This window comes from Gossypium hirsutum, chromosome A07 (genome assembly GCF_007990345.1).
Source record: "Gossypium hirsutum isolate 1008001.06 chromosome A07, Gossypium_hirsutum_v2.1, whole genome shotgun sequence".
NCBI classification, from domain to species: Eukaryota; Viridiplantae; Streptophyta; class Magnoliopsida; order Malvales; family Malvaceae; genus Gossypium; species Gossypium hirsutum.
The window spans coordinates 51,526,925-51,549,900 of NC_053430.1; the positions used below are offsets into that span (position 1 = coordinate 51,526,925).

The 22,976-nt window shown below is 33.5% G+C and overlaps 1 protein-coding gene across 6 annotated transcripts; it reads right to left on the reverse strand.

The window, feature by feature from the left end:
• Positions 1-661: 661 nt before the first annotated feature.
• On the reverse strand, positions 662-6,228 carry LOC107938170 (mediator of RNA polymerase II transcription subunit 19a). 6 transcript variants are annotated; one of them, XM_041116912.1, is made up of 7 exons: positions 5,949-6,228; positions 5,702-5,844; positions 3,997-4,062; positions 1,781-2,070; positions 1,390-1,623; positions 1,174-1,228; positions 662-1,030 (listed from the first exon to the last, which is right to left on the reverse strand). In XM_041116912.1, the coding sequence occupies exons 3-7, from the start codon at positions 4,025-4,027 to the stop codon at positions 1,026-1,028; spliced, it is 615 nt and encodes a 204-aa protein (XP_040972846.1). In that variant the 5' UTR covers positions 4,028-4,062; positions 5,702-5,844; positions 5,949-6,228; the 3' UTR covers positions 662-1,025. The 6 variants fall into 6 exon arrangements, with proteins under 6 accessions (XP_040972846.1, XP_016726743.1, XP_016726744.1 ...); XM_016871254.2 differs by having other exon boundaries at positions 1,169-1,228; XM_016871255.2 differs by having other exon boundaries at positions 3,997-4,072.
• Positions 6,229-22,976: the final 16,748 nt, after the last annotated feature.

Below are 22,976 nucleotides of genomic sequence, written 5' to 3' on the forward strand. Positions count from 1 at the left end.
GAGATGATTAAATGGAGTAATTAAGAAAACTTAATTCACATTTATTGATTGAATGTAATACATTTATTAATTGAATACAAATGAGTTTATAAATAGCATCTTATAAGTGAAAATTAAACAATGAAAATTTTCTCGTATTTTTCATGCACAGTTTACTTATTATTATTGTTTTATTAATTTTTCTATAACAAAAAGTCCTTAATTGAGGTATGCCAAAATAAGGGAGTAAGCAATTGAAGCCAAACCAAATTTAATTGTAACCAAAGTGTGATAAATTAAATATAAATGTAACCAAATTTAATTGTATTGAAAAGCAAATTGAAACCTATTTGACGTGATTGTTATCGAGTTCGTACATTGAGTCGAATTCGAATATCCTAGCATTTGCCTCCTCTTATTTTAGTTTTTTAATTGTATTGAAAATTTTCAATTCAAACTAACTGATTCAAATTTACATTTTTGGTATGCAAACAAATTTTAACGGAATGAATTCAAACAATTCAATTTTTTATTTCAACCCGAAATCAATCTTCGAAGTGAAACTTGGTTGGACAAGGACTGAATTTCAAGTCAAACTGGGATACTTTCAGCTTTATTGTAGACCAATTGCTAGGCTCTTTCACTGATTGAATATACCCCAAAAGGAACGAATAATCTCAAATTAAAGGGTAAAAAAAGGGATTGACATTGATGTGATAACATGTGCCTTACAATTACAACTTTTCAGGAACCCATTAGAATATGTTAAGACATTATTCTTTCCTACGTACAAAATACTCCGAATCCCTAAATCACAATGATTAAAATAAATCACGCTAAGACTACAATCATCATGTTGTAAATGAAGAGTCATCCCATCGTGAACTATATATTAAAAAAAAAAATCCAAAGTTTTCCATGCTATCTTAATTATATTACCCACTATTATAATACAAGAAAAGGGTCCATTTTCAGCCACTTATACCTTGCATGAAATATCCGTCAGAGAATTCACTTTCTACGCATTCTTCAGTCAATTTACAAGCTTACTCTGCACAAAAACAAGAGCTAGCATGAGAACCTTCCATTACCTCCATTTTCTGAATGGCCACTAACGTATCACAAACATAAAAGATAATCCACATAGTGAAACAAAAAAAAGAGCAAAATCCAGAATGATATGCTTTACCTTACTTTTTTTGTGTCTGTTAATGTCATTACGATCTTCATCTCCATCATGCTTCCTTTTCTGAATGTATATGAATTGCAAAAATTTTATATGGAATTCCATTTAAAATCAACTTAATTTCTAAGGGCAAATTCATGCAGGGAAACAGAAGATCGGCAAAATTGCTATCAGTTATCATTAATGGTCAAAGAAAATGTCGCAAAAGGCAACAAACATCTAACCTTTTCATGGTGCTTTTTTAAGTGATCAGCACCAGAATCATAATGCCCACTTCTATCCTTCTTCTTTTCCTTGTCTTTATCTTTACTTCGATCTTTATCTTTATGACGGTGCTTGTGCTTCTTATGCTCTTTATCCTTCTCCTTATCTCTATCTTTGTGCTTTTTATGCTTCCTCTCTTTATCTTTGACCTCACTCTTTGATTTCCCAGCAATAGTAGGCATCCCTTTTTCAGTCTACAAAAAAAATGAGAAGAAAATTGGCAATAAGAATAGTAAAAACAGTAGAACCATTACATTTTACTCGTTAATTAAACAATGCCATAATGTCTACAGATGCCATTTGTATTAAGAAACTTAAATAAGGCTAATCTCAAAGCAGAAAATTTCTTACCGGTGGCAATTCAACGGGAGTGGTTTCTCTCAGCTGAAAAGCCTCTTTAAGAATATCAAAGTCAAAAGGTTGTATGCGGAAATTAGTATCTCTGTTATAAGATGTATTCTGATTAAGCTGGTCCAATTGCATCCCTTCTCCTTTTCTAATTTCAGTATCTCCCGCCACATTATGAAGATAATGTGTGTCTGCAATGGACAAAGGAAGAGGTCTCTTGCAGAAGAAGTCATGGTGAGGCAACAACTTATATCGACTTATAAGATCGACAACACCACTAAGTTCCCTTGGTCCTAATTGTTCATATAAACAGTTTCTCATCAATTAAAAGGACTGATTTAAAAAAAAAAAAAAAAACCAACACCAAATAACTTTACATGAAATATCGTCACCTGATTCTCAATTTTCAGTCAAACAGTTTTATTATGAGTTGAATCAGTGCCTGGTAGTCTATGGATTTTCAGTGAGTAATGCAAATGCACCATGCATCATGTCCAACTCTTGCATGTCATAGAGAGTGCATGGTGTTAAGATTTTATGTAATTATTTGGTGAGGTAAGTTATATAAATGAAATTGTTTTATTAATGAAACACTTTATATTATTCCATGAGGGCAGTTTTAAAGCTAAAATATATATAAATATATGATAGTGATGAGATGATAAAATCAAACTAAACAACCATCAAGCATGGCATTCAAATATTTTATACTGATGCAACATATAATAGTGCATGACAGTGCTATATCAGAATGACACTGAATGATAACAAAGCAATATCCTTAAAATATTATTTTACGGGAAAAAAATACATCCAAAACTTTATTGGTAAATTTAAAATATCTTTAATTAGCTTTACCAAATAACTGGCATACCTCGAGGCAATGTCTGAGCCACAAATATGCACAAAAAGGAAAAGGAACAAGAGAAAGGAAACCATGAAAGAAACAGAACTAAAGCCCAAGCTAGATTAAACAAATGCATTATGTCACCGAAATGCTTTATGTCCAGTATAGATGTTGAACATAGTGCAATACTTATTTATTATAACACGAAGATTTTGACCCTTTTTGCGTGATTGAAAACATTATTTGAATTTAAAACACTGAATGATAAAAATAAAATTATTAAAAATTGTTTATTTTTATAGCAGGTTTACAAACAGCATAAGATTTATTGTTGTCATCAAAAATGTCATTTTTAATTTTACTTACAAAGCAAGTAAAAAAAAATATTAATCACTCACTCAATTTCATTAACTAGGATTGAAATAAATTAAGTTGGCAGTATCACTTTCTTACACTTCAGAATCTTCAATATAAAAGAGATATAGATGCCTAAAGTAGGAATGATGAGAGAAAAACTTGTTAAAACAAACTGTCTGGTTTGGGCAATCCAAAAATTGGATGAAATCTAGCAAATGTTCATTAGGTATTCAAAGGAAGGGAGAGAAAGAGCCAACATGGTAATGGATCATTCTAGAATTTAGCTAAATTGTCTATCTTGGTATATTTTTTTCTTTATGTTTAACGTTTTATTTTAGTTATTGGTTTGTATGTTTTCATTTATCAAGGAGCCAAGTAACTAGTATGTCATCACTCAATAAGTTTGAATCGAGTATATCAAGGGCTCAGATGAAAAGCTGCAGTATAAATAGTATTTTAGACACATTAACAACCCAATTACACTTGGATATTATGATAACAGACCGACAACCCTGAACCCTAGTTCCATTGTACCAGATTTGCTTTTACATCAATTTAAGACTCTGCTTTGGTTTTCGTTTACTGTTTTGGTTTCCTATATCTTGTTTCTATTCCACGCTACGTAATAACAATACAGCTGACACATGCACAATTAAGTGTTAGCACCACAAAGGATAGTTTTAACCTACAAAAGTTGAGTTCAACATGGTCAGATATGACCAACTACAACACCCAAGATTCTTAATTCCTTCGCTTTGCTCTGATTTCCAGATTCCTCATTCAGGTCTAACAGAGGATAACTGTTAATACTTTCTTAACATGCGCTTCTGATTAGTAATATGGTAGGTTAAACTTAGAAGTAAAAAAGGTACAATAATCAAGATATGAATGATACAACACAAAAGAGTGATATAATATCGAAAACCTGATAGCAGATCCAAAGCCTATCTCAACCAAACAAATGAAATGAAAACTTCAAAATACAGTAATAACCAAGATTAAAAATTTATAGTACCTCCTCCAAATTTATTGCCTCCAGCATCCATGAGTTAATGGTTCATGAAACATGGAATGTCACCAACTGCAATTTCCTAGCCAAAGTCACAAAAATCCATGAAAATCATGTAAAACATCTGTACAGGTAAAAATTGATTCAAGTAGAACTTTGGTAAGTTAAACACAAAATTGTCACATGATGTAGAGGTACCAACACTTATATTTTCAAACCAAAACTACATACAACTTACAAGCCTATAATGAGCACATTTTCTTTTTCAATTTGTTCCCCTTTATAGCATGTGAGTGGAACTAGCACCTTACAATTTTAAGTTCTATGGCCAGCTATCACATCAAATATACGACTTTTCCAATTTAGCAAATGATTTCTTTACCATCATATTTCTTACAACTTTTTTTCTTTACATTCAAAATAATAATATTAGCACCAAACAATAAAATGATTTTGTTACAACATATATGTCACCCTCAATCGTCATTTTCTTCAATCATTACTGATCTAGGGGAACCCATTGAGGAGAAGAACACACAGCCAAAGTTTGGTTCAAAATGTGACAAGTAGGTTAAAGACCTCTGGATTCATATAAAGCTTGCAAGATGCCTGGATCAAGATTACTTGCTTCAAATTCAGTGTTGACAAGGACACAAGGTGCACTCTTAGCGCTAAGACCCTATATCGCCTAAAGCTCAAGATGCAAAAAAGTGGTTGTCTGAGCTAAATAAGGTGCATATACATATATCAAAAAGAACTGCATATGATATGTAAAATGCAATGTGAGACATTGATTAACATAGTTCATTGAATAAACTCAAAAGGTTGTTTTAAGCTTTTTAACAGAAAACTAGCGACTTCTGAAGCAAGAAAAGAGATCCATAGCCCCTTTCACCCTCTTCAAATGTCAATAATTTAATAGTTGACATATTGCACAGTTGAGCAAATTATATGTCTAGTAAAACTGATAAAAGCCAACTTGGTAACCAGATTACCCTTTCATTTCAGAACAAAAAGAAAAATGGTTGCTGAACCTGGATTAATTATTTAGGTTAATAGCAAAGCACCTAGAGCCACAAGAAAGAAATCTAAACACAGGTTTGAGGGTGGTGGTAGTAGCATGTAACTAACCCATTCTTCACCCAATTGAAATTTATAAGAACTTCGTATTAATTTCCAAAGCAAGCCAACTACTAGAGTATTTAAATTTAAAAATAAATACTAAATTCTATGTTAATGGTAAGCTACAAAAGTTGACAAGCAACGCCGTGACGTTTTCATTACACTGAAAATTTGAAATTAGCTCATATGGAATACTTTATCTCCACATAGTTTCAAGTTATAAAAGGTTTAGTTAGTCAGGGCATCTCTAGTTTTGCTACTAAAATTTGCTTTAAACACTAAAAGCGAGAACCTTCACACATGCTTCTTCGTTTTATCTAACCGGATAATATTCTACAAGTAGCAAACGCCAAAACCACATACTCAAATTACATTTTTTTTTCATAATTTTCTTCTAATTTTTCTCCGCAGAATCGTCAAATTTAAATGAATTCCCAATAAAATTGAAAAATAAACATAGAGGACAGTGTCCGAACAAATTACTAATTACATAAAGAAAAAAAGGATTAGGGGGAAACCATCATAATTCATCATTTAAGAAAAACTTCAAGTAAGAAAAACAAGAAACATAAAAAGAAACAATAAATACCTCAAACATGGACTCGGGCAAAGTCGCCGAGGAACATTTATCAGATCAAGAGAAAAAGCAAAGCAAAATAAAAATAAAAATTCAAGCTCCTCTCCTCCCCTGATAAATTCGGTCCTGACGCTTCAATGCAAGTAAAAGAAAACCTACGAAAAAATATTTTTTTAAAAAATCAAACAAAAAACAAAAACCGCGCAAAATTTTGAAAGAAATAAAAAATAAAAGAAGGGGAAAAGGTGGAGAAATTGACCAGTGAAATAAAAGAGAGCGAATTGAAGAGGGAGTGAAGCGGGGTAGAATGTGTAAGATCTTATGAAGTTGGAGAGCTTTCAGGAGCAGGCAATGGAAGCAATTAAGTCCCTACTTTTTTAGGGTTTGAAAAGGGTCGAACCACCAACACTACACGAGTTTTTTCCTTTCTTTTCCTGTCCAAGGCCTCGGATCCGTAGCTTCTCCGGCTTATTTATTTACTTACTATTTTTATTATTTTTTGGAGTCACAGAGTCAAAAACCGTCGTAGTGGGAGTTTTAGCTCGTATTTTCTTTCCCGATGCACCGGTTTAATATGTATAAAATTATTAGTACATTTAAAATTTTGATAAAATAATTAATCAGTAATTAGAATCATATGAAATAAACTTGAAGATTTAAATTCAAACATAAATAAAAAAAATATATAGACAAACATAAATAAATTCAAATAAATAAAATAGGAAGTATCAAATTAAATTAATAAGGATTAAATTGAAATGAATGGAGGACTGAATCGTAAGACTATCAAATTATGGAAAGCCTAAACAAAATTAACTTATCACCTAAAACATATATACTTAAGGTAACTAAACTATGGCATAATGACTTATTTGGTCCTCTAACTTTTAAAAAGAAGTCATTTTAGCCTCTTTTGGCCATTAAACTTGTGATATTTGTCAAATCACTCTAAAATTGATGAAAATGTTTACATTTGTTAACCTTACAGACCAGGCATACACGAGGATTGCCACATGTATGTTATGTTAGCAATTAATTAATTTTAAAATATAAAAATTAAAAAAATATTAAAAAGTATAGAATTATAAAAAATTATTTTTCAAATTATTAAAAAACTTATTAATTGCTTATGTGACATATACATTAACTTTTATGCAGATGTCACATTAGCAAAGTTAAGAGACATTAACTTTTTCATCCATTTTGGGATGATTCAACAAACAATGCAAGTTTAAGGGTTAAAAGCAGCAAAAAATTAAATGGAAGGCTAAAATGATTTTTTTGTAAAGTTGGAGGGCCAAATAAGTCATTATGCCCTAAACTATTAGTAAATTTACATTTTGATCACTCATGTTCAAAAAGCTAAAAAATGGTCATTGAATTATTCAAAATCAAAAGTTTTCATTTAAGTCACTAGGATGTTAAAATTGGTGTTGTATGGCCTTTTCTGTTCACACCGCATTTACCAATTGAAAGTTTTCCCTTCCCTTCTCTCTACAATTTAGTTTTTTTCATGAAACAACTTTAAACGTCAGGAATCTACAAACCAAAATCCAAATAGCTTTTTTCTTCGATCTTAAACACTGGCCATCAGATTGACTTAGATCATCAATATGTTTTCTAACTCATCAATGGGTGCTAATCCACAGTACCAATAGTCAAACTGTCACTTAGAGCTTGCTAGTCAGACTTTAAAAAAACAAGTTAACAATTCAGTGACTTAACTAATTTTTTTTGAATAGTTTAGTGACCATATAACCTTTTGAATTTAAATGATCAAAATGTAAACTTACTAATAGTTTTACCCAAAAATATTCTCACCCATGTGATTGGTTAGATTATGGTGCAAACTTCCCACCCTTTCTAGTGTAAATTATTATATTATTTAATTTTAAATTCATTTAATAATATTTCATTTAGTTAATTCTTCTAACATTTAACAATTTATTCTTGATTTTCAAAAAAAAAGCATTTTATTCTTATTTTTTCATTGGCATAATTGCATAAAATACCCTCAATGTTTAGGGGGTTTTGGTTTTGTGCCATTGACTTTTTTTTTATTTACACTTTCAACGTTATGATTTTTTCAGAAATCAGCCCAATTTTAACAGTAAGCGTGAGTTAACCATCATTCAAGTGCCGGTCAACAAAGTAAGCCTATGTGACGTCATAGATGATGTCATCTTTTCTTTTCTTTTCTTTTCTTTTCATTTTGTTCCATCTTCTTTTTTCTTCTCCCTTCCTCTCTTCCTATTACTACTGCAACAAAAAAAAAAACTCTTTTTCTCCACCATTGTTGTTGTTGTATCCTCCATTGCTGCCACTTCCACAACCACCCCACCTTTCTTCCACCCGGGTTTCGACCTAGCATTGCCACCACCTCCACCTCAAATGGTTCATTCTAATTTTTCTTCTTCCACCAGGGTCTTTGTCAGCCATTATTTTATTCTTTCTTGCATAGTATCTAGAAATTAATGTATGTTATTAGGACAATGAAATTATTTTTAAAAAACCTAACAATTTTACTGGATATTATCATAGCCAATCAGAGATAACAGAATAGAAAAAATGAATAAGCTGACAATATATATTCGTACTGGTGTTAATGTCATTGAACTTCCTTCTATCCTTCTAAGCTCCCACAAGCTTGAACCTCAACTTTTTCTTTGAAGGTGAGTTTCTTGAGAAATATCCAATCTTGAAAACTTTTTCATGGCTGGAAATTAGATAATTCAACCCAAAATCGAATGCTTTTAACTAAGAAACCTACAATTAGTAACCATTTTTTTGGGCGGGATTTCAAGATTCAAGAATCGAATCCATGAGTCAAATCCTAATGAAGCAAAGTAGCCAAAATAATCATTAAAGGAATTTAAAAGTGTCAAATAGCTCTATTGGAGAGGACTTGAAATTTATGAGTTTGAAAACATAAGTTTCTTTGGGTTAATGGGTTTCAAAGATTTAAGCTTTGAGACAGATTTATAACTAAAGAAGTTGGAATCAAAAAGGAAGAAGACAAAGATGAAGAAGAGAGGTGTGTGGAAATGGCTTTTCCTTTAATGCACAGGAAAATAAACTTGTTAGATGAAAATGAATCAAAACTTTGGGAAGAGGGGGAGCGAGAAGAAGAAAGAAGATGGAACAAAATGAAAAAAAAATTAGATTGAATCATTTGGGGTGGAGGTGATGGCATTGTTAGGTCAAAACCCAAGTGGAAGAGCGGTGGGGTGGTTGTGAAAGTGGCAGCAGCAGTATCAGCAATGGCGGAGAAAAAGAGTATTTTTTCTTTTTTTTGCATTGTAGCAGCAATAGGAAGAGAAGAAGGGAGAAGAAAAACAAAGATGGAACAAAATGAAATATATATATATGACGCATCTATGATGTCACATAGGCTTACTTCGTTGACCGGCACTTGATTGATGGTCAACTCACATTTACTATTAAAATTGGGTTGATTTTTGAAAAAATCATAATGTTAAGGGTTTAAATAAAAAAACAAATGTCAAGGGTACAAAACCAAAAACCCTTAAACATTAAGGATTGTAACACCCCGAACCCGAGACCGACACTGGAGTCGGACACGAGATGTTAACAAACTTTGAAAAAATTTTCCAGACACTACCCAGTCTGAGTACTAGTCGCTTCAAAAATCATATCTTGAGTTTCACAACTCGAAAATCAGTTTTGTCATTTTTCCCTGAAACTAGACTCATGTCCCCACCTATGTATTTTTTTTCTAGAATTTTTGGTCGGGCCAATTAGTACAGTTTATTAGTCAAAGTCTCCCATGTTACAGGGGTCGACTACACTGACCTTTTCCCATTACGACTTGGATATCTCTCTGCACAGAGCTTCAATACTGATGCCGTTTCTTTCTATGGAAACTAGACTCAGAGAGGAATCCATACATATATGGTATGACCCCTAATTATCTCTGGTCAATTTATAGTGAATTTCCAAAATCGGAACAGGGAATCCAGAAACTGTTCTGGCCATGTTCCACAAGAACCCGAATATCTCTTACTGTACTGTTCATATGATTGTTTCGTTACTTTCATATGAAAGTAGATTCATCAAGGTTCGATTACATAATTTATTCACTATTTAATTCCACTCTTACGAATTCTTGTGATTTTTCCAATCCACACCACTGCTGCCGTCAGCCTCTGTTTTCAAAGTAAACCTTACCTATTTTCGGGGTTTCATGGACCAACTAGGGTCTTGTCATACATATGCCCACATATGATCATACTTAGCCATTCCAATGGCTGATCATTTGCTCAACACTTCCATTCCAACTATAGTTACATCATGAAACCATCTATACATTCATAAACACGAATGGTCTAATGCCATACTCCACTTCTACAAGCCATTTTCGCATGGCTGTACACTTATACATTTCATAAAGTACTCGAAAAACAACAATGGGTAGTCCTATACATGCCATATCAAAATTCAACCAAAATAGTACCCAAAAGAGCCTTTGATAGTGTGGGCGACTTCGACTTCAAGATCCCGAGTCCGATAGCTGGAGAACCAAAAATCTATAAAACAGAGGAGCAGTGTAACGAGTAAGCAATTTATGCTTAGTAAGTTTTGAGCAAGGAATTCCAGCATAAACAAAGAATAACACACATTTAGCTAAACGGAATATTTCACAATACGCAATTTACCGATATCAAACTTGCTTCACAACATTAACAACCCTTATGTACATACACAATAGACTAACTTAGCCGAAGGCCGGTAGCTCGTTTATCAACTGAGCGAACATTTATTTGTAAGGGCTCGATTAAATTCAACACATACGTAACATATCCCCATATTGGGATGTTTTTCGAGTATTCGCTGGAATTTTACAGCAAGCTCATTCATTACCAAATCACGTACCTTCGGGATTTAACCGGATATAGCTCCTCGTTCAAATGCCTTCGGGACATAGCCCGGTTTTAGTAACTCACACAATGCCTTCGGGACATAACCCGGATTTAACAACTCGCACGAATGCCTTCAGGACTTAACCCGGATTTAGTATCTCGCACAAAGGCCTTCGGGGCTTAACCCGGAATTTGTATCTCGCACAAAAGCCTTCGGATCTTAGTCCGGATATATTCACTTAGCACAAAGCCTTCGGGACTTAGCCCGGACAGCATTCAATTAATCATGCACATCTAACAATAATTCATGGCACATTCATATTTCATTTTCATTTGCGAAACTCAAACACAAGGCACATATCGTCCTTGCACATTCGGCTCAATAGCCACACATAGAGCATGATTTAATCACATCGTAATTTAAGCTCTCTTACTCAAGAACTTACCTCGGGTGTTGTCGAACGATTCCGCTAACTATTCGACCACTTTTTCCTTCCCTTTATCGGATTTATTTCCCCTTTGCTCTTGAGCTTAATTAAACAAATAAATTGATTTCATCATTTAGGCATCAAAAAGATGAACACAAGGCACTTAGCCCATATTTATACATTAGACATTAAAGTCTCATACATGCAAAAATCATGCATCAACACAACATATTAGCTAATTTCTTTCCCCTTGGCCGAATATGCATGTCTATTTTTGGGATCGATTTCAACACTTAATACACACATATACACACTAGTAAAGCATCCTCCCCCTTTTCATCAATTTAACACATGCATTGCTCATTAACATGCAAAGTTACATTCGGCCTTAGCACACATCTTGCTAGCCGATTCTTCTCCATTTAGCAACCAATGCACATATGTGCTCACACAAAAATGCTAAAAAGGAGGTTCAAGAATCATCAAGCCATCATCACATGCATCATTAACAAGCTTCATATTTTGCATGCAATGGCATTAACACAACCTCCACCTAGGCTGAATCTTAACTCATCCTCATGCCTCATCACCACAACATCAAACACCAACCAAGAATGATGCATCCATGGTCAAGTGCCAATTCCATCACATAGCAAGATTTAGACCATGGGCTAGGTAGAACTCAAGCTAACAACTAAAACATGCATGCATCTCATGGAACATCATCAAACATACCTTAGCCTAGCTACATGCATGGCCGAATCTCTTCACCTTTCTTCTTCTTTCCTCCTTAAAATTTTTGGCCAAGGATGAACCAAAGGATGAGAAAATTTTTTCTTTGTTTTTCTTTCTAATTTAGGCTAAATGAAGGTGAGAAAAGGATGAACAAAGATCTTCTCCTCTCTTTTCTTTAGCTCACGGCAATGGGGGGAAAAGAATCAACTACACACTTTTTTTTTGTGTAATCATCATACTCCTTTTCATTATTTAATTTCCATGCCTATTATTTTATTTTTTTCCACCCATGATGCACCAACAAAACATGTCTATGACATGTCTTGGCCATCAAACTTGGTCTACCATGCTTGTCATGGCCGGCCACTACTAGTAGGGGGGGAATTTGACATGCAAGTCCCCCCTTTGTCCACATGCACTAATAGGTCCTCACACATTGACCTATCACATTTTAGAATTTTCTCACATAAGTCCTATTGACTAAATTCACATGAAATCGACCAAATTGAAGCTTGAAATTTTCACACATTCATAATTACATATTCTAGACAATAAGTATCACATTCAAACATTTCGGTGACTCGGTTTACCGGTCCCGAAACCACTTCCCGACTAGGGTCAGCTTTGGGCTGTCACAAGGATATTTTATGCAATTATTCTTTTTTTCATTTTACTTCCATTTTCTACCCGAAAAAATTCTCAATACTCTCATTTACTTCTTCTAGCTGACATCTCTCATTCCCATATACAAAATCATCTACCTTCTCAACTTTCTCCTATAGCCCCTCACACTAAAACGAAAGCCCTTACCCATTGTTAAATCAAACGACAACCTCCATCTCTCAAAAAAAATCTTGAACTAATGAAAGTTTTTTTATTCAAACTAATCAAGAATTTTAAACAAGGGTTTAATATAAAATTGGTACCCGAACTTGTCCACTTCTCTTAAATTGATACTTTTGGTTTTTTTTCTCCTAGATTGGTACCCAAACTTTTTTTCCTTCCACTATATTGATACCTGAAACCAACGGTGTTAATTTTTTACTAATGTGGTAGGGTTGGCTAATCACATGTCGCCCTGTGGCATCCTCTCATGCCTCATTTTTCTTTTTCTTTTTCCTTTCTCTTCCCTTTCTTTCATTTCTTTTCTTATTTTTCTAGGTCTGGTTCTACATTTCTTCATCTTCCTTCTTTCTTTCTTACTCAGTCAAAACCCTCCCAAAATTTTCCCAATACATAAAGAAGCTAGTTCTGTTTAGACTCTTCTCCATCTTCCTCTTTCAACATTTGAAACTAGTTGTTTCTCTTTCTCCTGATGGCCTTTCTCTTCTCTCATTAAAATCTATCGTGGACTAACCTTCAAGCTGGTCAGTTTTCACCGACTGGAATGAAAATAATGAGACGTCGTGTAATTACTTCAGCATTTTTTGCAAGACTATTTTAGGATTTCTTGGCCCGCGTGTCGTTGGAGTCACGCCGTTCCCTAAACATTTTTGCTTCTCGGAACCACAATCGCTCGTCAAACATGAAAATTTACCGGCGGAATCTTGGGAACAATAGGTCCTTCCCCAAAAACGACCTCCCCATGATGTCGAGGCGTAAATCATTTTGGATTCACCTCTTCGAAAAGTGAAACCTGTGTTGGAAATTGTGGAAACATCTGCGTTTGAGAGAATTCCAAGTCGTACCATGTAATTGCATTTGTTTATTATGGTAAAGTTTGTTCCTTGCACTCCTGTTCACAGTATAAAGAAAACTATTAAAAAAATTAGTGAACCCAAAGATAGTTAGCTAAAAAAATTGATGAAACATCATTCAAGGTTTCCAGAATGAAACTACTTGATATAAAGGGATGTGATAAAAGAAGAGCACGCATAGCAACAACAAATGTAATATGCGCCATGAATAAGAGGAAGTTAAGGGGATGGCAAATCTCAACACTCTTCTTCTTGTTCAGAAATGGTGAGATTCTTCAATGGTGATATATATAGATATTTATGGTTATTGAGGTTTCGAAAACAAACGTAAATGATTGTGGATCAAACTAGAAAAGTTGCTACTATGCCTACTCTTACGGATTTTGAGATGAGTTGTTGTGTTTGGTTGGGATTTTAATTTTATTTCCTCTCACTTAATATTTACATGTAAAATTTTGTGAATAAATACAAAAATAGTGATTTAGAAATAGAAGGCTCTACAACAATTTAAGAAAGTGTTCATTTCAACATTACAAGAAGTGGACACCTAAAGGAAAAAAATGACTAACATCAATAATGTATAAGAAAGTGTTCTTTTTACCATATTAGTTTGTCAGCAGAATATGCCTGATGGCCTTTTACGATTTTGCAATTTCTAAGACTTCAATCGTATGTAATATAACATGCATAAGAAAATGAGCTTAATTATGGTACAAAATAATGATATTACAGATTATATTAATCAAAACTCTCTTCTATAGTTAATTGTTTGGCAAGGGTATGAAGAAAACGGGTGAGGGACTTTCTAGCACTCCTTATTGTTGCTTCTATTTTTGCCTTATCTTCTTCTCTCACATTTTGGCTTTGTTCTTGACTCGTTTGAATTTTTCGAGCAAGTTTATGCAATTCTTGTCAAAGTAACAAAATTGGCAACAATGGCAGTTGTACTTGAAAATATCAACTATCAATGATGCAATATTCTTATGGCTTGCATATTGGTCTAATGAGCACTGCAACATATTCAACCGTCTTTCTAATGCCGAAGGTTTAAATCCCTCTACGTTCGCGTAACACCCCTAACCCATATCTGTCGCTGGAATAGGTTTACAAAGCATTACTAAATAAACATAACCTAAATCATTCATTTAAAAGCATTTCAATGAATATAGCATAAACCAATATTATACACGCATATTGTCCCTTATTCGGGCTTTCGAGGCCTTGAAATCACTTTACAAGTCTTTCGAGACTAAATCAGGAACATTTAAACATTGAAAAAAAGTTAGAAAAATTCAACTACAAGGGTCACACGGCTGAGACACACGCCCGTGTCTCAGGCTGTGTAACATTCGAAATAGGGACACAAGGTCGTATCCCAGCCCGTGTCCATGCCCATGTAACTCTCTGGCTGTGCCAAGTCGTCTAACTCTCGAAATGGCCTCACACGCCCGTGTGCCAGGCCATGTGCTAGCTGACTTACTCCCTATGCACTCCATAGGTGACACACGGCCGTGTTACCCAACCGTGTGTCTCACACAACCAAGTTACACGCCTATGTGTCTAGCTTTGTAGACCTAAAATGTACCTTAATCAACTAGTTTACCATTTCCTACTTGCTTGGATAATAAGCAAATCAAAAACCAATCATTTAATCAATCCAAAATACAATCAAACATACTCCAAACATGCCAGAACAACCATCTTAGATGCCTAACCAATGTACCCTCATTGGTACCACAATTATATCATCAAAACATATCAATAATGCATCATTCAAATCAAAGTTTAAAACATGCCAAAATCACTCAATTTAGCATAGTTTATAACTACCTAAATATCAAGATTAAGTTCACATACACCTAACAAGCATTGGTTCAAAACAATATGCCAAATTATAGCTTCAAACACAAACATATATTTATATACTCAAACTAACATTATACTTATAACTCCATTTACAATCCATCCACAAAATAACTATCAACTTAGGCACCTTAGGTACATTCCATCACAAAAGGTAAACATCACCACATTTGAGGTCGAGATTGTTGTTGGATGCTGAGTTAATGATCAAAATAAAAGTACCTAACCTACGCACGGGAAACAAAACCGTACACTGAGTAAAACTCAGTGATATTTCTATAATCCGAACATTTAAAGACATAATAATACATGAATAAATAAATTGAATTATACAATCACACTATTAACTAAATATACCATTACAAGATATCATCATTTCAATTTCATGCATATTAATACATCATTTCATGTTGTACTCAATTTTTCACATGATTTCATACTTGATTTGGCTTTAACAAATATCTCAATTCATAACACTTGCTATATAAATAGCTTTCCATATATCAATTAACATTGTATCTATACAATGACACAACTCATTCCACATTCAATTCATGAGTACATAACTCATATATTTCATTTATTCACAACATTCTTCACATTTCATGTTTCAATCCATTATCTCATTTCCATTTCATATACCATGCCATTTCAATTTCAAATATAAAATTTTATTATTTATTTACCTCTATTAACACGACTCGGACTCAAACGGATACACGGATCCAACCAACACACTAGTTTGGCACTCAGTGCCTCATCAAATAAATCTGAAATAATAATTACACCCATCATTATATAAATTGACACCCAGTGTCTCATCGGTTAAACCGAAGCAAATTGGCACCCAGTTCTTTATCGACTCGTAATTGATGAAATCTCTAAACTCTTCTTATCCTATGGCATGCCATCAATATTCGAATCAGCTCAATGTAGTTAATAGGGTTTCATTTCACTTTTCAAATACAACCAATATCCAATTCTCATATTTGCACATTATCACATTTAAACATATATTCATTTCAATTTTCAATTACTCAATACATTCATAACATATGCCCGATCAATCTAATTCAATCCAATTCAATCAACTATGAATTCAATTCAATTGTAAAGCACATTAATTCTCATGTTCAATGCTTACCATATGCAATAATTCAAAAAGCAATAATTTACAAATTAGTTCAGATTATAGAAACACAAACCGTGGATTCTGAGCTATTCGACCTTTTTTAGTCGAGGATTCCGATACGACGTTAACTACGGAACTAAAAAAATTAAATTACATCAATACAACACAATTCAATTTCATATCAAATATCTCAATTTTTACTCAATATTTGCTTAAATTTCAATTTAGTCCCTAAACCGAGACTAATTTTTAATCTTCACAATTTTGCTCTATATTTTCATACTAATTTCACTTTAAACTAAATTTAACTCCCTATTTTAAATCTTTCCCTTGAATTTCAAAATTTTCACAATTTAGTCCCTATTACTCAAAATCAAGAATTAACTTCACTATCTAGTCCTTTTCTATTTCTAGCTCAAAAATCTATCAATTTAGCCCCTAATATTTAAACTATTCAACAATAATAACATCCAAAATTCTAACCAATACCAAAAATTACAACACGGGTCGGTTAACCCTAAGTACTGGGATTCCAAAAACGTATAAATTACAAGCAAATGGACTAAATTGACTAACCGATTAAAGTTTAAAAAATTTGAAACCCTTGGCCGTGCGTTTCTTCCAAAAACGTAGAAATTACAAGAAAATGGACTAAATTGACTAACCGGTTAAAGTTTAAAAAATTCGAAACCCTTGGCCGTGCGTTTCTTTCTCTTTTCTCCCTTTATTTTCTTTTTCTCTTTTATCCATTTCTTTTCTTTCTCAAATTTTTGCAAGCATTTCTATTTCTAGTTATTTATTCTTTCTTTTATTATTATAACTTTTATTATTTTGATAACCTATATACATATTAATTTCATTTTATTAATCATAATATATAACTTATATATATTAAATTATTATATATATAATACCCCATTTGTAACACCCCTAACCCATATCCATCGCTGGACTAGGGTTAAAGGCGTTACCAGACGAATCAAAACATTTTACGAACAATTCATATACATTATCCACAATCATAGTCAAACATTATCATAATGTCCCTTATAAAGGTCATCAAGGCCTTAAACATGCATTAGAAAGGGGTCGGGACTAAACCGATCTCATACAAAATTTTTTGAAAACTTAAACATTTTTCAAAGTTACAGAGGTAACACGCCCGTGTGAATAGGCCGTGTGACTCACATGGCATTAGACATGCCTGTGTGTCTAGACCGTGTCAAAACAGGGCATACATACTGAATTGTCCACACAGCCACAAGACACACCTATGTGCCAGGCCGTGTAAAAATTAAGGAGGCTACTGACTTGGCCACACGATTGACCACACGCCCGTGTGTCTAGCCGTGGTCGAAATTGACTTGGCCATATGGCCTAGCACATGCCCGTGTGTGCTACCGTGTGGTCTGCCCAAGCTCATTTTGAAATGGCCCTCGAGCAACACAGCTGAGACATACACCCATGTCTCTGCCCATGTAGGCAAAAATAGGCCAATTTGCCACCCCTTTAAGGGTCCTCCCTACAAAAATCAAAACCACAACATTTTATACCTATTTTTCAACCATTTTACAACCAAATCATACACCATTCATGCCATTACACTATCAACAAATTCCATTCTCAATTCACCAATCAAATCATACCAAATCTAAACCAAAATCATACCAAAACATATGTTTCAATACTTCAATTTACATCATTCAATCTCATGACCAAAACTTACCACTTTCTCAAATAAATATATATATACCAATACTTACCAAAATGACCAATTTCAATAGGTATAAACATCATAATCAAGACACATCATATTGATCATATTGCATCACATATTTCATACCAAGAACTCATTCATATACACAACCATAATCAAGCCAAATCACATGGCTAGATATAAACATCACAAAACATAATCAAAGTACTTCTAGCCTATACATGTCATACTTCAATATATACATTTTCAAAAGGTACCAAAGCAAGGTTCGATAGTGTGGTGACGATCCTCGACGATCCCTGAGCTCTCAGTACTTCGATATCTATAAAACAGTTGAAAAATACACAGAGTAAGCTTTCAAAATCTTAGTAAGCCATATACAAATAAACTTATCATTCAAAACATGAAAACATCATCAAATTACATAGACTCCATGGGAAAATATTAACTCAAACTACATAATTCATATACATTTCACATATTCCCAATTCATTTACACATATAGCATATTTTCTCATACTTATAACACATATCATCACTTGTACATATACTTACCTTTTTTTTTCTCAAACATAGTATACATTTCGAACATACCTGAATCAGATACACATCTCATATAATCATTCATTTCTCAGAATGCCCATTGAACCGTTTAGAATCATAAGGATATGCAGATAGCTCGGAAAGGTCATACAATGCCAACGTCTCAGACATGGTTTTACATGTAATCAAATATCGATGCCACTATCCCAGATAAGGTCTTACACGAAATCAAATACGATGCCAACATCCCAGACGTGGTCTTACACGTAAATCATAAGTCGATGCCCACATCCTAGACGTGGTCTTACACGATAACACATATCGGATCCTATGTCATGACATATGTATCCTAACTATTCCTAAGGTTCGTACGGGGCATTTCAGACGTTGGAACTTTGTTGATACTTTCTCAGATATCTCATATTCAAGGCATAAAGGCATTCATCATTGCTCAATAGCATATAAGCATAAATAAACCATTTCAAATACAATTATTTGTATATAGACTTACCTCGTACGAATTCAGATAGACGAAATCGGCTACTCTACGACTTTCAATTTTCCTCGATCTAATTCTGTTTTCTTTAGTTCTTGGTCTATATAAATTCAAATTTAACTCTTTTATTCACAAAATCATTCAAATCAATCCAAAAACACATATTTAGGGAATTTTACAAATTAGCCCTCATATTTTCACATTTTAACACTTTAGTCCCTATTTCACAAAATCCCAAAATACACAAACTTTCTTTATACTTATACTTTGCTGAATATTCATAGTATTCATAAAAGTCCACATATTTCATTTATTTCACATTTTAGTCCGTCAAAATCTCATTTTTACAATTTATCCAAAATTACTCAAATTCATCAAAAATTCAAAGACAAAACATGTTAAACTAACATCAAGCTTCCATATACTATCATCAAACTTCATAAAACTCATGGTTTCATCAATGGCATAACTCAAAATCATCAACAAAGTCAGAAATTGAGACATGGTCTTGATAGATTACTAAGCAATGATCACAAAAACGTAGAAATTATCGAAAACAAAACTCATACCTCAATCAATGAAAATCAAAGCCGAACCCTAGCTTGTATTTCTTTCTTTTTCTTTTGATGATTTTGGAAACATGGATAAATTAATGACCAATTTCATGTTTTTATTTTACTTAACTTATAATTATTAATTAAATACCAAATTTGCCATTTTATTAAACCATAAAATAATCATTTAAGTGATGGTCGTTAATGTCCATTAACCTTTTTAATGGTCCAATTGCAACATAAGGATCTTTCATTTGCAAACACATATCAAATAGGCACTTTATCAATTAGAAGGCCACTTTTACATTTTAAGCAATTAGGTCCTTTTTGCAAATTAAGCACACAAATGATCAAATTTTCACACGAAACTTTCACACATGTCAATTCACATATTTTAAGCGCAAAAAATAATATTTAAATATTTTTTTGACTCATATTTGTGGTCCTGAAACTACTATTCCGATTAGGGTCTAAACCAGACTGTTATAATTCTCCCCCTCAGGGATTTTCGTCCCCGAAAATCTTACCATTGAATAGATTTGGATATTGTTGTCTTATAGTATCTTCGGGCTCCCACGTAGCCTCTTCAACACCATGTCGATGCCACATCACTTTTACTAAATGAATTTTCTTATTTCACAATTCTTTAACCTCACTAGTTAAGATACGGATCAGTTCTTCTTCGTAGGTCATATTGGACTGAATCTCAATCTCAGACAGAGAAATCACATGTGATGGATCTGATCTATACCATCGAAGCATCGATACGTGGGTTACATTGTGAATCTTTTCTAGCTCAGGTGGCAACAACAATCTATATACAACTAGCCTGATACGCTTGATAATTTCATATGGCCAGATGAACTTTGGACTTAATTTGCCTTTTCTGCCAAATCGGAGTACTTTCTTCCACAGTGAGACTTTCAAAAATACTTTGTCACTAATTTCAAATTCAATGTCTTTTCATTTCAAATTTGCATATGATTTCTAACGATTGGAAGCTGCTTTCAAACTATCTCGAATCACTTTTACTTTCTGTTCAGTCTCTTTTATCAAGTCAACCCCGTGAATCTTATTCTCATTGAGCTTAGTCCAATACAAAGGTGTACGGCATTTGCGATCATATAAGGCTTCGTATGGTGCCATTTTGATGCTCGGTTGAAAACTGTTATTGTAAGCGAATTCAATCAAAGGCAAATATTCTTTCCACGTACCTTAATGCAACATCTCAACATATCCACGAGTATCTGAATAATTCGCTCGGATTGACCATCCGTTTGTGGGTGAAAAGCAGTACTAAAATGCAATTTCGTACCAAAAGTATCTTGCAATTTCTTCCAAAATTGCGATGTGAATCTCGGATCTCTGTCTGACACAATAGATAATGGCACACAGTGCAATATCACAATACTAAAAATGTATAACTTATCTAACTTATCAAGTAAGTAATCGGATTGTACCGGATTAAAATGGGCTGATTTCGTTAATCTATCAACTACAACCCAGATTATATCTTTCTTTCTCAGATATAAAGGTAAACCCGAAACAAAGTCTATTTTCACTCTATCCCATTTCCATTTCGGAATCAAAAATCGGTTGCAACAAACCGGATGGCACCTGATGTTCAGCTTTAACTTGCTGACAGATTAAACATTTAGAAACAAAGTCAAAGATATCTTTTTTCATTCCAGACCACCAATAATGCTGTTTCAGATCATTATACATTTTACTACTACTTGGATGAACAAATAAACGACTTTTGTGAGCTTCGTTCAAAATCATCAGAATCAAATCTAGATTTCTCAAAACACAAATCCGATCTCAGAATCTCAGACAATCAACTCTAAATTCTGAATCAGAATCTAATTCACTCTGAGTTCGTTTTGCTATTATCTCATTATCAACTTTCTGAGCATCAATAATTTATTGTAAAAATAACGGTCTCGCTTTCAATTCGGCTAAAACTGAACCATCATTGGACAGAACCAAATGAGCATTCATCGTATGTAAAGCAAACAATAATTTTCGGCTTAAAACATCAGCAACAACATTGGCTTTTCCTGGATGGTAATAAATAACAAGCTTATAGTCTTTTAATAGTTATAACAACCTTCTCTATCACAGGTTCAAATCTTTCTGAGTCATCAGATATTTCAAACTCTTATGATCATAATATACATGATTTCTCACCAAACAGATAGTGGCGCCAAATTTTCAAAGCAAATACAATCGTAGCTAATTCTAAATCGTGTGTCGAATAGTTCTTTTCTTGCGGCTTTAACTGTCTCGAAGTATAAGTAATGACTTTGCCTTCCAGCATCAAAACACATCCCAGACCGTTCAATGAAGTATCACTACAGATCACAAATTCTTTAGCCGATTCGGGTTGTACTAACACTAGAGCTTCAGTCAATAGGGCTTTCAATTGAACAAAGCTTTTCTAAAAACTTTCGGACTATTCAAACTTCAAATATTTCTAAAGTAGTTTCGTTAACGAAGTTGCAATCATAGAAAAGCCTTTTACGAACTGTCTATAATAATTGGCAAGTCCCAGAAAACTGTGGACTTCGAAGACATTTCTCGGAGGCTTCCAATCTAAAATAGCTGAAATTTTGCTAGGATCAACTCGAATACCTGATGCTGATACAATATGGCCCATAAAACTGACTTCTTGTAACTAGAATTCGTATTTGCTAAACTTCGCATACAGTTGCTTATCATGCAAAGTCTGTAATACTATTCTCAGATGTTCAACATGCTCAGATTTATCATGCGAATAAATCAATATGTCATCAATGAATACGACAACAAATCGATCTAAATAAGGTCTGAAAATTCTATTCATCAAATCCATAAAGATAGCAGGTGCATTAGTCAATCTGAAAGGCATAACTAGGAATTCATAGTGTTCATACCTCGTTCTAAATGTAGTTTTCAAAATGTCTGGGTCTTTTACTCGCAGCTGATAATAATCGGATCTCAAATTTATCTTCAAAAACACAGTAGCTCCTTTCAACTGATCAAACAAATCATCAATTCGAGGCAGAGGGTATTTATTCTTGATAGTCACTTTATTCAACTGACGATAATCAATGCACATTCTCATTGTACCATCTTTATTTTTCACAAACAGAACTAGTGCACCCTAAGGTGAAAAACTCGATCTAGCAAACCCTTTATCGGTCAACTCTTGCAATTGAGACTTTAATTCTTTTAACTCGATCGGAGCCATTTTATACGGA